Source organism: Zootoca vivipara, chromosome 8 (genome assembly GCF_965207765.1).
Source record: "Zootoca vivipara chromosome 8, rZooViv2.hap1.1, whole genome shotgun sequence".
NCBI lineage: Eukaryota > Metazoa > Chordata > Lepidosauria > Squamata > Lacertidae > Zootoca > Zootoca vivipara.
Genome location: NC_142591.1, coordinates 58,058,362 through 58,075,188, shown reverse-complemented (window position 1 = coordinate 58,075,188; position 16,827 = coordinate 58,058,362). Strand labels below are relative to the sequence as shown.

General features: G+C 38.4%; 1 protein-coding gene across 6 annotated transcripts in view; it reads right to left on the bottom strand.

Annotated features, from left to right (window-relative positions):
- The window catches only part of ZFHX4 (zinc finger homeobox 4), a 178,464-nt gene that overhangs the window by 21,472 nt on the left and 140,165 nt on the right, over positions 1 to 16,827 (bottom strand). For 3 of the 6 annotated variants that reach the window (XM_035125407.3, XM_035125412.3, XM_035125408.3), the window contains exons 5-6: positions 11,476 to 11,598; positions 225 to 361 (exon numbers count right to left, since the gene is read on the bottom strand). In XM_035125407.3, the coding sequence (XP_034981298.3) occupies positions 225 to 361; positions 11,476 to 11,598 (260 nt within the window). The remainder of the gene's footprint in view (positions 1 to 224; positions 362 to 11,475; positions 11,599 to 16,827) is intronic. The other 3 variants (XM_035125411.3, XM_035125413.3, XM_035125414.3) reach the window with 3 other exon arrangements.

Sequence of the window (16,827 nt, the reverse complement as noted above, 5' to 3'; positions counted from 1 at the left end):
GCTACAAGGCAGTTGCAATGCTAACAACGCCAGGGCCGTCTCAAGCACGTCGGGCGTCCTGGCGCCGTGGTGTGGAGATCGCTCCGGCGCCCCCGCTCCGCTTCTTGCCGCGGCTTGTGGGCAGGCGCAGCATGCAGCACTGCGCCCCCCTACCGGGCCGGCGCCCTGCGCCAACCAGACTACCCCTAGAGCCAGCCCTGAACAACGCTAACAATACACTTTACCTGTTCGTGACCAAACTTATTTTCGTCAGAAAGTTTGGACTTTTTGGGTGCGCCATCTTCTTCTTTAGCTTGAAGTAGTGGTTGTTCCCCTGCTGCAGTAATTACTTTTGGTTCCTTCTCTGGTGTGTTTATTCCTGCTTCCAAGACAACATATAAAAATACATTATAAATAGCTAACAGATTTCCGGGTTTACTGTGACTGCAACCCCTTAGGGTGTCTTATTGCAATTTTAAATATTGCAGGGCTCCTTATTAAAGTTAAACCATTTTTGAAACTGAACAGGTACAAAGGTGACAGCACACTTATCTCTGAAGCAGAGCAGACTCTATAAATACATTAAAAATGTACTCTCTCTTGTTTAGATAACCTTATGTTGCTCTAAATAGTAATCAATAACTAGCTCTCTCTAGTATCTCAGTCTGAAATTTTATACCACATTAAGAGAAACAGATTTCACCTTCAATTCTTCGCTCTTCATTTAATTTGCAAGCATTTAAATATTTTTTCCTCCTTTAAAATATCGAAGGAGCACAATTATTATGTTATTCAAATAAAACCACCACAGTTACAACATCTGATACCAAATTTAGTAACCCCTGTGAAAAAAGAAAGGTTATTGAACAGCTAAAAATTAATTGTACACAAAGATCAGTCTTCTTTGTTGCATTGAATGTTTACCTGATGATGTTTAAATGTTTCTACAATGCTTTTAAAAGCAATAATAGCATTATTATTTTAAGATATTTTAACAGTATGTATTAAATTATATATTTAATATTCAGTCTGAGCTAGCTGCATAATACAGTGAGGAATGCACACATCAAAGAAAAGAGTGCAATTCTAATTTCCCAGTCCATAAGAAAATTCTTTCCAGTGTCAATTTGCCAGATAATCTCTTCTGCTAGGCTGGATATTACAACAGCATTGGGTAGGCATGTCACATACATCTCACGACAAACACAAAACCTCATTTACCAGCCATTCCAATCTCATCATAGCATGGCATCATCTGACCTTTTTTCTGCTGTTTATTATGAGTATTTCTAATTTTAACTTTCAATTTTCACCATCTTCCAGTCAATTTGCAACTAAATTATTTCCAGGGTGAGGACACTATCACTGGACAACTGGGTGCAAATACATCTTGAAATGCAATGAAGCTAAACCATTGATTGCTATCAGACCCAACATAAATATATTGTCCAGGGGTAATCTGACTGTATGTTGTGCATGAAGATTTATCTTGATTTTTAAAATCCATGTGGAGTTTATATAAATGAACAAATTTGCACCTTGTTGTCTAATAACCTAGCTTTAATTTTAAAATAAGGTTATGGCCATTACTGAAACAAAAGCTTAAAAAAATACTTGTAGAAAATATCAGGAAAGCAGGACCTTGAGAGGATGACAAGAATGGCTATATAGTTACCTTTGAAAAATAAGGGCATCATTGGGGGGGGGTATAAAACACTGTACTAATTAAGAAGACACATTATGAAAGGGCCAAATATATTTTTGTGTATGTACTTTTAAAATATATGAATACAGTTTATGATAAAAGCATTGAACGGATTCCTGTATTTCATCCCTATTGTTAAATTTAATTAGGAACATGCTAGTATTGGTAGTAAAAGTATCTTCTCTGACATTTTTAACAGAATGACTGATTGATCAACATGAACACAATAGATTACATAGTGGTAGCCAGGTCCTTGCCTTGGGTTTTTTTATTAATTCATTTTGCAAGTTGCCTATGATGTTAAGGAACTACATTACAGGTATTTTAAGACCAAAAATATATGATTTCCCAGTCATTCCAACTTTAAGCCATATTAACAAAATACTAAATATTTGCAGGTCTTTTCCCACCTAGCCTGGGAGGGTGGGGCCCTAACTGACTCCAGCTACAGAAGCTGAGGCTGATGTAGAGGCCAGAGGCCTGCCTCTTGACTGCCTCTTAGTGCAAACCCAGGTCATCGAGCCTGAGCTCCCACAGCCATCACCCGCCATGAACCACCATTGGCAGGATTGGCAGACTTAAGATAATATTTTTAGTCTCTTTCTAATAGTGCTGTTTTAAATGTGCACTTTATATCTGGCTTCTGTTTTTAATGTTAAGATTTTTTGGGGGGGGGGGTTCACTTTGCTGCGTTAAATGTGCATTCTGAATTTACCTCCTTTGCAATGTTTTATTTCACAATTTTTAAGTATAAATAAAAACAATTAAAACATTTAAAAGACAACAGTAGCAAACTAAAAATAAAAAAATAAAAGCCAGCTAAAGATGGATAAAGGCAGAGCTTAGCTCTGGGAATGTAGGTAGATTCTCTTTTTCTACCCACCTGACATCACCTTATCTGATCTCACAGTCTGGGCAGATTAGGAACGTAGCAGTAGGAAAATTGGTATGCCCATCACATTTTGAAGCCTCAACAATCAAAGCACCGTGCAGGGCTCTTTATAAACCTCATGCAGAGATTCCTGGAATGCTCTTTGGAGTCCCACCAATCACACTTCAGAAGGCAGATGTGCAGCACTTTAGAAACCCTGCCTATCACCTGATTGGCAGGGCTTCAGAAGCCCATTTTGGCCCAGCCTAGCTGTGTTTTTACCTGCTTGCATTGGACATCATATATGACATCACTGATGTGCAGGTGGAATGTGGCTTGGACAAAATGGCCTGGTTGGCCTAATTAGGCCTGCAACCATCTCTAGTGCACACTGACTACTAGGGCATCAGACAGGAGTTTTCTTCTGTTGCAGATGCCAGGGATTGAATCTGGGACCTTTTGCATTCACACCATGTGCTCTACTAGAGAGCTACAACCCTTTGTATGTTAGCAGACACTTTCTGTGGCAATGCGGTTATAAGCCATTTAATACAATAATAGTCAATACTAGCACTTAAACATCAACCTCAGAAACAAATGGGCATCGAATACAGATGAAGTAAGATCGATCTATACCAGGCATCCCCAAACTGCGGCCCTCCAGATGTTTTGGCCTACAACTCCCATGATTCCTAGCTAACAGGACCAGTGGTTGGGGAAGATGGGAATTGTAGTCCAAAACATCTGGAGGACCGAAGTTTGGGGATGCCTGATCTATACACTCTGATCTTTTAGTGCCATACAACAGCCTGGCAATATCAACTGAATTTTCCAGACTGTTTTTGAGGGCAGCCCATAGAGAGCATATTAACCCTGTATCGAAGTGACAAGCCAGATCCACCTTCTTCAGGAAAAGCTGCAGGTGATGAATTAGCTGAAGTTGGCAACATACACTCATAGTGCCCACTCAAGTGACAGACTAAGAAGTATCCCAGGTTGCACAACCATTACTTCAAGGGAGAACTTATACCAGGAATTTAGCCCACTTAATTCTGTATTATTCTGAATATGTTTCTGTTTGTCCAGCCTATTCTCTCCTGAACCAACTTCACACACTGGTTTGTCAGCGACACTGCCTCCCTGGGATTAGAAAATGAAAACAAGCAGACTAGTGATGACACTTCAACCTATACCTCCAGATGACCTATCTCAGGGGTTTTATGCAGATGTTAAAAAGCATGGGAAAGAAGCTGGAACGCTGTTCCATGGGATAAAATAGCAGTCTTCCAGCACCACATTGAGTCCCTTTCGGAATAAGCAGAACCACTTCCAGAAAATTCAACAATCATACCCCACATAAACCAATCCTCCAGCTGAGTACAAACTCTAGCCAAGGACAAACACCAAGAGCAATCAAGGCAATTTCTGTTCCAAAACTTGATTGGAAAGGATCTTACTATCACCCTGGACCAGAGATGTCACCACATAGTTCAAACATTTACCCAAAATGGTAGGTTTGATACTGGATGTGAAATGTTAGGATTGTTTATTTCCCTTAACCTCCACAACTCACCCCAAAAAGATCCGAAACACTGCATCTTTCAAGGCTGCAAGCACCCTCAATCAGAGAGCCATTAACATATTTAGTGGTTGGCCTTAGTTCTTCAAATAACCTGGTCCACAACCTCTGGATGAACAAGTTTAAATTACCAGATGGACCTCAAGTTACAACCATCTCTGATTCTAAGTGGTGTCTAAGTCAGAAACCATGAAAGTGATTTTATTTGTGCAATAGTTAGCAAATAGGTCCCAGCAGCTCTTCTTGCTGGCCATGATAAGAAAGACTTCTAACCATGTGGAATAGGTCTGCTGCACAACACTGAATAGATGCATATCGGGACTGTGACAGCAGCAGTTGTTGATATTGTGTTGTTTATTATTAAATTAGTATACTGCCCTCCATTCGTAGATCTCAGGGTAGCTCACAATATAAAATTACAAGATAAAAATTACAAGACATTATAAGATGTATTGTTGCGGTCTATATGGGTCAGAGAGTGCCACCATTGAATTTCTGCATATCATATTATACATCCCCCCCCCCCCCCGAGAATTTTGCCTGAAAATCTGGTTTGATGACAAAATGCCTTTGAGGAAGCAGAAAAACTGTGCACAAAAGAACTCTTTCAGAAATGTCTCAGAGTTGACATTAATGCCAATGTACCCCCTAAAACAAGAGCTATAGGGTTAATCAAATCTATGATTTATACCAACTGAGAGTCAGTTCTGATAATTGATATAATATTGAAAAATAAGTATTTCTGGAAATTTTTCACCACTAGGCTCTCCTTTCATGCCAATCTGAACCAAAAACCTCATGCTGGATTCTCAAAATCATTTGCATTTGCAAAACAGACACATTTGGCACACCCAATGTGTCAATGCCCTTGAACCATCACATGACACAAGATTAACAGTACTATGAACAACAATTCCTATACCTTATGTGTTCATATCTGTAGGAAGCTTGATTGATGTTGCTGCTTTGATTTGACACCGTGTTTAAATGTTTCAATTCATATTTTTTGAATCTGGATTTGATAAGGCATTAAAATGCAGATATTTTTGGAAATGAAATGATTTAGTTACCATGTGAATACTATGTTCTAACTCCCCATTGTCCTGCAGATTCTGAAAACCTATACAGTATATATACCCTAACAGAAACACCATGACCACCACATCTACATCAGTATTGATAAGGACATAAGAAGGGCCTGCTGAATCAGACCAATGGCTCATCTAATGCACCATCCTGTTATCACAGTGGCCGACCAAATGCCTATATGAAATCTGCAAGCAGGACCCGAGCACAAGAACAGTCTTCCCCTACTCCCACTGTGGTTTACAGCAACTTGTATTCAGAAACAATACCACCTCCAACTGTGGAGACACAGCATAAACATCATGGTTAGTAGCAATTAATAGCCTTATACCCCATAAAATTATCCAGTGCTCTTTTAAAGCCATCCAAGTTGGTGGCCATCACGGCCTCCTGTGAGAGCAAGTTCCATAGTTTAACTATGTGCTGCATAAAGTAGTACTACCTTTTATGTTATGAATCTTCCAATATTCAGCTTCATTGGATGTCTACAAGTTCTATTGTTATGAGAGAGAAAGAAAATAATTCCTCTATCCACTTTCTCAATGCATAATTTCATAAACTTTAACAACTCTACAATATTCTTTTTAAAGTGAGACAACCAGAACTGTACACAATATAATGGCACTATATTAACAGTTTTATTTTCAGTTTATTTCTTAATGATTCCTAGCATGGAATTTGCCTTTTTCACAACAGCCACACACTTGGTCGACATCTTCATAGAGCTTTCCGTTATGGCTCCAATATTTCATTCTAGGTCAGTCACCTCCAGTTCAGCTTCCAAAAGCATACAAGTGAAATTAATACATTTTGCCCCAACATGCATCACTTTATACTTGTTACATTGAATTGCATCTGCCATTCTACTGCCCATTCAAGATGTTTGGAGAGATCCTTTTGGAACTCTTAAAAATCACGTATTGTTTTAATGACCCAGAACAATAGTACCATCATAAAACCTGGCACCTCACTGCTCACTCTAAATTGTTTATGAACACATTAAAAAGCACAGGTCCCAGTATGTATCCTTGGGGGACTGTACTTTCTACCTTGTGAAAAACTTTTTGAAAGTCCAAGTATACTATGTTAACTGGATCACTTCTATCTATATGCTTGTTGACATTATAAAAAAAGCCAATAGGTTTGTGAGACATGACTTGCCCTTGCAGAAGCCAGGCTGGTTCTGCTTCAGCAAGGCTTGTTATTCTATTTGTTATCTTATCCTTAACAATAATTTCCACCTGCTTTTCTGGGATCACAAATACGAATACAGTATACCAAAGCACCGACCTGCTACCTCCCCCACATTGGGATATCAAATACAGTACAGTGGTACCTTGGTTTGCATACATCTTGGTTTGCATAAATTTTGGATTACAAACACGTCAAACCCAGACGTGTGTGTCTCGGATTGCAACCTTTTTTTGGATTACAACCCATTTTCGGGGGATTACGAACAATATATTTTTTGGGAGGCCCCATTGGCAAAAGCGCGCCTTGCGTTACAACCTGTTTTGGTTTACAAATGGGCCTCCGGAACGGATTATGGTTGTAAACCAAGGTACCACTGTACTACTTTTAGAACTGATATTGATTCATACTATTGTTTAACCACAGTTTGTTTCCTTCTATATCCCTAAGTTGATAAGTGTTTACTTCTACAGGGTGATTCCCATAGTAGATGGCCTGTCAGTACATGTTTCATCATAATACATGCATCAGGAAACAAAGCTTCAGTTCCATTTCTGACATGTGTATTGGCAATAAAAATTACTTAAGTATAAGAATTAAATCTAAGAAAAACTAGATAAGCTTTTCTAGTACAGTACTGCACAAGAACACACTAGTGTTCTTTCAAGGTTTCAGCACCTTAGCAAGATAAATTTAGATCAGTACTTGCGTTCTCAAATGAGAGGTACCAGTACCTGTGCTATGAATACGATACACTCAGCCATGGAAACTTTTTGCCCACATTCCAGATTTGTTATGACTATTCAGTGATGCAGGAAAACCATTTCAAAATTATTATTTCAAATGTCTGAGGTTTGAGCTCTGCAAATTAAATTTCCAGAACTAAAGGCAGGTAGTTAAAGCCCCTGTTAAAATTAGAAAGGGGGGAGGAGGAAATGCCCTAGATAAATAACAAATATTTCTATACCTGATTGAAAGTGCTAGCTCTACTTTTTTTATCATGGAGCAAGAGACAGGGGCATCTGTGTCTGGAAAGAGTGGAAGGAGCAAGTACTTCTAGCTAGAAAAAATAGCTGTTACCTTTTCATTTCTTAAATGTTAGAAGTTAGATGCATAATATTAGCAACACTTCATATCCAAACAAAAATGCGTAAAAACAGATATAAAAGAGAACAAATTAACTGTATTTTAGCTGGGGTCACTGGAATGCTCTGCCTCTTAATCTATATCCATTAGAGCCAATGCAGTACACAGACTGGGTCTAACAAGTTTCCTGTGAAGGGAGTGAGCCAAAGTTAAACCTTTGCACAACTAGCAGTTGCCAAAACAGCAGCAGTTTAAAGGGGTATGGTCTGATTTACCTGACACTTGTACTATTCATTGAACTGACAATGCATTATTTAAGGAGGAGATTTGGAAAAGTACAAATAATGATTTTCTACATGTATATCACCTCTGCATCTTAAAGACAGTTGATAAGACAACTGCTGGTGGCTATTTGCATAGATCTAAATTACTGTGTATCAAACGCTTATGTCTGCTTTATGTCCCACATGTGGAAGCTACACCAAATGCCTCCATGTTATCATGTTTAATTAACATTGTGGGGCATAAATGCTAGTATTCGGCTTAATGTGACTATGCCCCATTTAAGTCAAAAATTCTGGATCAAAAAGCCACTTTATGCCCAAATGATGGGCACTTGCTTGCATTTCCTTCCCTGCCACTTTGCCCCACCCATTGAATATGTGAGAAAAGAAACCAGGATTCAGCACTATGGTTAAGGCTTCAAAACAAGCCAGGATATGGTTTAAAGCTGTCTTAACAATTTGGATGTTTTTAAAGCCAGAGTTCACACATTATGGAAATGTATGGTTAATTCCTGAATCCTGGTTCATTTTGCCACATGTGAAAGGTGAAGAAAAGGATCTGGAAAGGGGCAGTCTGCAGGTGCAACTTGTTTGACACTGAGCCAAGGGATTTGGTTTAGTTTCATGTGAGAATGCTGCCATTGTGATTCAGTTCCGTAGTGAAGAATGTGTCACATGAACATCAGCTGTTACCAAAAGTGCTGCACTGGGATGAGCAAAATCCATGTCATTGATTGATTCATGAGGTGACCAGAATATTATGCTGCACTGCATGGTCCATGCTCACATGAGGGTTTAATATATGAAGTGGGCCTCATATGGAACACAATGCTTGTGTATGATCATCCCTGTTACCTATTTTTCTATGACAAATTATTTCTCATCCTATGTCTAATATGACTAATTATCAAACACTTCTACATTTTTCCACAAGTACTGACACAGAAAACTGATCCATTTAAGTCCAAAGCAGGACTGAATTAAAAATAAGCATTTAAGGCTGCAGTCCTATGCATGCCTAGCAAAGAGCAAGTTCTACTTAATACAGTGGGTTTTATGAGTAAACGTGTATGAGAGAGCGCTGTAAAAGTAGAATAGTCAGGTGTAGGGATTCGTGAATTATTATTTTTTTAAAGCTATGAAAAAGGTTATGTTAATAAGTGTGGGAATTCTGTACATTGTGTGCACAAATAAAAAAAAGTACTAAAAAACCCTATAAGCATGCTGGTTCATTATTTATACTGAATTTGATTTAAAATGTATAATTTAGAACTTCTGACATATTAGTCAAATCCAAAATAATTCCAAATTTATAAAAGCTAGTACAGTAGTATTTCTAATTAGAGTAGAATTAAATGATAACTTTTATTACAATAAGGAAGGTGAATTTCCATTGTTTCTTGTGTTTACTACTTTATTAAACTGTGTTCCCCTTAGCCATGTCAGAAACATATTACATTTTCAATGCAAATGTATTAATCTGGGTAAATTCCATATTAATTCTTACACTACGTTGAGATGTAATTTGGATTATAATTAATCTAAAGTGGCACTAGATTTAAATGACAATATAAATGAGGCATCAGGAGGCTCTTGCCTTCTGAATGAATATTCAGCAAACATAGCTTGATTATTGGCAAGTCTCTTTTAGAAAGCCTCGGTTTGAGATAAGGAAGGCAAGGCAGAACAACAGTTTACAGAACTGTTTGGGTACTAAACATGTTAATCCTTCCTTTTCTAATAGATTTGATGCTAAAGAGTGGTGATAGTATTTTTCCGGGCTAACTTGTTAAAGCTGTGATTAACATATTGGTTTTTCTGGGACTTCTTTGGCAAGATTTTCAACACTTAATTCAGGAGAAGAAAGCCTAAATTAACATTCAATTATACATAAGCAGTTATGTGGTCATTATGCATAGTAGTTAGCTGTGCTGAGAATTAAGCCTTTTGAATGAATGCCTGATAATGTAGAATTAGTTTAGAGAGGTCTATCAAAGAATCCAAAATGTGAGATTGAGAATTTGAAATATGAATGATTTTCAAGCTAAAAGCATTTTACACTGTTTCTAGGTTGCCGTTCTTCAGCAAACACTCCAGCATTGGTTGGTCCTAATTAAACCTGGTCCATCCAAGAGTATAATTCTCATAGAATCTTAGAAATTTCCCCACACTCTTTCTACTGACAACCACCATTTTTGCCTATTAGCCCATTAACACCATGGCTTATTCTAAGTTCTGAGGTCTTTACAGTAGATAAACTAGGTGCATAAGATCTCTGAAAGATACTACAAGGCTTTTTTGATGAAGCACATGGAAAAAGTTTCACAAGTGGCTTTGCCTATTTTTTCCATGACTTCCGTGTGGACTTAGTAATGAGCTTGAGCAGAAAGTTCTTCTGTCCATTACCTCTCTCAGAGAATGTATTTCAAGAAAGGGATAAGCATACTTAAAAAGAAGCCTACAAACCATAGGGTCACTATAGACTTCAGTCCCTGGATTTCAAAAGCTAAATAAACTCAGTACAATGTAGGTTTCTCAATGGTAATAGAGACTGGCCACAACATTTTGAAAACCAAATGCAAAATGAGCTATTTTCCTTAAATAAATATGGCATAAAGACCCATCAGTATCTTCACTATGTTTTAAACAATATTTTAGGAGTACAGTACCTTAAGAAATATCGGCCAATTCAGTTTTTACTAAACTTGCATGTAAAATGGTATTTTCTGTATAACTAAACGTCTTTATGGTGAATACAAGCACTTTTATATGCTGCTGTCATTGGAATACAAGGGAAAGATATATGACTACCTGAAACTAATAGGCTTCAACCTGTTTCAGCACTTCTTCTGCTTCAATGAATCCAGCATAATGTAACTAGAAATAGCGTGCAGCAGAAGTAGCCAATGTAATATTCATTGTGACCATAGATTTCCATCTCATACATAAAAAGCATGGATGAAGTCACATATTTGCCAAATCAAACACAGAAAAAGCCTTGTGTATCCATGCCAGATGCTGGCCTTGGGTTTGTTTGTGCACAAGTAAATGTCATGACATAAGAGTTTTGTTTTCAAAGACAGTAGCTTTCATTACTGGGCTTTGTATATTCCCAGAGATCAATATTACCCAACTCATAATCCGTTTTCAATGATATTTCCTCTTTCTTAGGCTGAATCATCTGTAAACTTTTTCACTGGATTTTCTGTATTCCCCCTCCCCCCAATTGAATTCTAGATAAATGCCCAGGAAGAAGGAAGATTCCTGAATCTAAGAACAGGAGCTGGGGTGGGAGAAGAAGCATTCCTACATTCTTAGGGCTGCAAGGCAAACAAAAATTGAAAGCGGGGGAAATTTCCAAGTGGTATCTAATCCTACGCTTATGAAAAATTAATATGCCATCAGAGGAATCACAAGTACAGCTAAGATTAATGAAAGGGGCTTAAAAAATTACAAGCACACAAACTGATTTGATTAAAAAATAATCTCACTAGTCGTCCTGTAATATTCTTCAACTTATCCGCATCTATCCTGTCAGATGGTTATGATTAAAAATAGGTCAATGGAAGGCTACTGATAGAAATCACATGCAAAATACACATGCAGTAGATAATAACAGGAATGTCCAGACGGTTTTAAAAGAAAGACTATTTAATAAGATTTTTTAAAGAGTGACAAAATTCTAGCATCTTACCAGAGTCTTTACTAGCTTTTTTGCCTTCACTATTATTTCTCTCTTTCTCACACGTGTCTTTATCATCAGCAACAGACACTGATGAGCTTTTAGCAGACCCTTCTGCATCTTCAACTTGTTCTTCTGCGAATGAGCACAAAAAATTAAAAGAAGCTAACTTAGGGACCATTCAACATTAATTGTAAACATGTTCTTTAATTAGATCTGCACTAAATTTATATATTTATCTCAGAAAGGAACAAGTGAAAAGAATAGCACCTTAAAAGAGATCCGGTATTAATGATTAATCATTTACAAAATTTCAGAATCAGTCCAGAAATTGCAAACATTTCTTTATCAGAACACACAGCTCTAGCCAGTGTGACAAATCAGCTGTTTCATATTTGCTATTCACTGGCTGTAAGTGATTTGTCTCAATACAAACATAAACGTACACACGTCGGGTCTGAACAAAGAAGGCACATGCAGCAATATATCTGAAAGCAAAGGAAAGCTTTCAAAAATAAAATAAATCCTATTAGAATCTGTACATCCTGCTAATTGCAATATGTAAGTGCTGTGTTGGATCTAAACATTGAGAACTCTCAGTTTTCATCTCCAGGAGGAGCTATTCAGGGCAAATGACACAACTTGGTATATTGCTTCTAAGGAAGCAGCATTACCCACACCTCACTTACATGTTCACACCAGCTAGATTACATGAAAATCTTCACAGTAACTCAACCCAATTTAATTATTCTGTAAATCTTAGCTATGCTGCTACTAGTGGATTAATCTGTTTATGCAGTTAGCTTCTATGCTGGGGCCATGTAGCACTAATCCGTGAAAGGCCTACTGTTCCTTTTCATCTTGTGATCATTTGTCTCTGACTGTGCTGATGTCACATTTTAATGAATTTTAGAAATCTGAGTAATACCAGATAACCAGACTTGCAACTCCCTACAGCACAGCATGCTGTTTTCATTGCAATACAAACAAAAAAGAAAGAAAGTCATATTTTGCAGTTCAGGTAGGAATTATACAAATTAGGAGGGGAAGGTAAAATGGGATTCAAAACACCAGGCTGCTCAATTTCATAAAATCTTTAATGACCATATAAATTAACCCTGGAAAGGCAAAAGGTCACAGACATACATTTGCATACACTCCTCTCTTCACTTTTGATAAGCAGAGCTTTTATGCAGGGAACATGATACAATTAACCCTTCAGGAACCGTACAAAATGCAGCTACCGACATTTTAAGTGTCAAGCATTAACTGAAAATTACACACTGCATAAAATTTTCATTGTAAATGCTATAGTGATTGAAAGGGGAAATCGTGGCCCCTTCCGCACCCCATGTTTTATTAATAACATTCTGACAGCAGAATGAAATATCCTCTGTCATATGGAGCAGCTGAGCACAGAAAAATTGCTACTTAGTGCCTTACTTGCCAACTCTGCAGTGGAGCTGCATGCACGGGTAAACAATTGGAATCAGCAATGCCGAACTATTAAAAAAACACATTTCATTTTTTTAAAAAATGTTTACTACAACTTTTAATTTTAAAAGGATTGAATGTTTTGCATTGATTTTGTTTGTATATACAAAGAAATGTTAGCAAATTAGATATCAATGACTACTTCATTCAAGTGTATTTGAAAGGGCGGAGGCAATCCTCATTTTTTAAAAAAAAAATATTGATGCAGAATGACCAGCACATATGGAATAAACAATTCTCACTGCCTTAGCCTGCTTTCTTCTTCCCCTCTCTCAGTGGTATTACTAATCAAACACTGTAGGCTCCCTGGTCACAGTAGGAAGCAAGACTATGTTTGTTAAGGGTGATGGGGGAGCACAGTTTGGGATGCTGTAAGCCTGTGATCGTGACTAGATTGGGTTGTATTAATGCCAAGTACACAGACACACACACTCACACCATGCATCTAGTCAGAACCTATGGGCTAATACAGCCTCTGGCACTTTCATTTTGACTCGAGCTCTGGAATGGACGTGTTTTCTCCTCCTCCTAGATTTACCAGTCCATTCCCTTTGGGCAGGAAAATGAAGTGTCAGAGTGATACTGAGTGTCCTTATCTTGAGGGGGCATAAAATTGTAAAGGCTGTCATGGTAATCATTAATAAAACAGAGAGAAGGAGAGAGAGAGGGGGGAGAGAGAGAGAGGGAGATGGGCAAAGAGAAAATCATAAAGGTACTAAAAGAATAGCCAAAGTATCATCATCTGGGTCTCATCAGACAATTTTTGCAGGGTGCTCTTTTTCTGGTATGTGTTTTAAGTATGAGAGAAATTCCCAGACATGTTCTCCTATACATCATCATGGTGTCTGACCTCTGCCTGACCCTGGCAACAGTTTGAGAAATCTAAATGTGAACAAAGACTCTGTGTCAGCAGCAGGGAGAGATTGTGGGGTAGACTTTCCTCCATCAACTTAATCGCAAACAGCAGTTTTTAGGCCATAACTTTACAGGGCTCCACCAAGCCACAAACACATAACCTTTGGAGGTGAAACTGCCCTCTACCCCTCCTCCCTTCTGTGATTTTTCTCAGTCCTCTGGTACTTCCTTTGATGTAGCAAGGCAATTAGATCTAATGTTCAAGTACTGCAAGCCTGTTTTATGGTTTCGAAGGTGAGAGCTGTTTATTACAGGTAGGCTCCCGGGGGCCGTAAAAGCTTTGCAAATTTTAATCATGCAAAAAACTAATCAAATGTAACTTATACACACCATAAAAATTAATATCATTATTATGCACTATTTAAATTGGTTGTCTTGGCTTTTCAATGGCAGACACATTAAGAAAAATATTTGGCATTCATATCAGAAATATGTCTGGCTTTCCTTTCGGAAACCTATTTCAGAGACAGAAATGACAGTGGAGCTGCTTTTACTGTCTTCAAAAAAGTGGCAAAGGGCTGCTGATTTCTTGCAATGTTACACTGTTGCAAATGTCTTTATGAACTACAGGAAAACGAAACGGCCACACATACAAGCATATTAAGATTCTGAGAAGTAAAAATATACACTAATTCCTATAATTCTTATGGGATTTCCAAAACAAAAAGTAACGTCAGACACTTCATAGCATCAGCACTTCAGCAACTTGTACTCACTGCTTCAAAGCATATTGTTCGATCGTAATGTCGTATTTTAATCAACAAAGATATCTGGGGGAAGTGTGCGTGTATAAGTTCACACCACTATAGCTACTAAAAGATCTATGAGTGTGTTTAGATATGAACAAGTCCTTGTGGTCTGTTTTAAATTTACAAGAGTTCTACCTATATACGCTTACATATGTAAGCTTTGAAAATAAGTAGAACATGGAATTCAGTCATATTTCAATAGCTAACATAACACTCACCATTGCAACATGATATTTTATTCTCACCTGGTTTTGTTTTATCTAAATACTAAAATGCCTTTGAAGTCAAGTCCAAGTTTAACCACTGTCAGCCTTTTCTTTCCTGAAAACTGTTTTGAAGTACGCACAGTATTAAAAGCCGCACAGTTTGGAATGCTTATCATTAAAACTGGGCAAAACAAAAATTACCAACCGAAATATACATTTACTTATTATGTTTACACATTTAATACATGGGAAATGCCTATTTCAGAGACCAGTTCTTTCCATGTAATACTATGCTTCCAAGTTAGAGAGGCCCGTCTTAAAGATACTTGCCCATTTCTGCCACCACGAGTGGTGGGGAAGGATACAAATGGCAGAAAACATAGACCACCTGGAGAACTACTGTATTCTACACCAGCGTTTCTCAACCGCTGTTCCGCGACACACTAGTGTGCCGCGAGACGCTGGCTGGTGTGCCGCGACGTGCGGCAACGAGAAGGGCGATTTGCATTGTCACGTGCCTGGCGGCTGCCAATAAACAGCGCTAACCCGCAGGAAAGCAATATTTCTCCTCCTTTTTCCCAAAGCTCAGTGCAAACGAGCCTGGCGACCGCCAATACACAGCACTGACCCGCCGGAAAGCAATATTTGGCAAGTGTTTCTTACAGTCATAATTATAATATAGGGCGGCACAGAGTTAAATTTTTTAACTTTTTTAATGGTGGTGTGCCTCGTGATTTTTTCACGGAACAAGTGTGCCGTGGCCCAAAAAAGGTTGAGAAACACTGTTCTACACAATCAAGGCAGCAAGAGCAGGGATTTTGCCAGGAAGCCTGAACCTGCAGGGAAGCTTCCTAACAGAACTTGGATGGCAGGAGCTGAGTTTTCCCCAAGGACCTGTTGTCCCAGAGGCGCTCAGGTAGCAACTAAAGGACTTCATAGTGGAGCTGGCTGCTTCGGCTGCTTCTGGATCAGTAGGGCCCTGATTTGAGTCATTACACAGTGCCTACCTGTTTCCTCTGAGTAAGCCTTGCAAAACGGAGGCCTTGGTCAACAGAAAAGGGGCTGCAACAACACCACTTCTTTCCTTTAATGCACCTCCATCACTGTCACTGTGTAGCCTCCATGGATAGGGTGTCATCTGGGGGCGCTGGGTGTTCCTCGCCCTGTGGGGTAAGCTTCTGTGCCTACTCTTCAGATGTTTCATAGGGTCTGGAGTATGTGGGCACAGATGGGTCCTCCTAACGCCACTAGTACACCCTTGTGATATCTGTAACGGCCTACAATATTAAATGTGTCACTTTAGAAGTCCTTCGGTGTTCAAAGCTCTTCCTATATTTTACCTCAATAATGTTTACAACAACTCTAGATAGTAATCAGTATTATTGCCCCCATGTTGCCATTGGATAGGCTGAAGATAAAGTAGGTAATAATAATAATAATAATAATAATAATAATAATAATAATAATAGTGGGATGTCTACGGACACAAAGAGAATGGCCAAGGTGAGATACAAATCAGGGACTTCCTGGCTCGCTATACCAGCTCTTACTGAAAGAAGACTTTCTTAATAAGAAAAGCTGGACAGTAAATTAGTGTCAATTATTTAATGAATATTACTACAGATGCCAGGCCTGAAGGAAGAAAGGAAGAGATTGTCTTGAACCAAAAACATCATTGGAAAAGGTCCTTGAGAATAAAACACCTGCTTGCCTTTTGAAAGACTGCACTGTACCCTAGAATATGACCTAAGCATTTATTTACTAGAGTACAGTTCTCCAGATATATGGCAGCTTCTGATATCGCAAGTACAGGTGTGTGTGTGTGCGCGCATACACATACATATGCACACACATGAGAGAGAGAGGGAGGGAGAGGGAGAGGTAACCATTCATGAAGAATTGTAGGTGATAGCAAACAAAGATCCTGTAGTGTGATAAAAACCCAATATTCTGATTAAATCCCCACATGAAGGAGCTTAACTTTTTGAAGATCCTTTCCC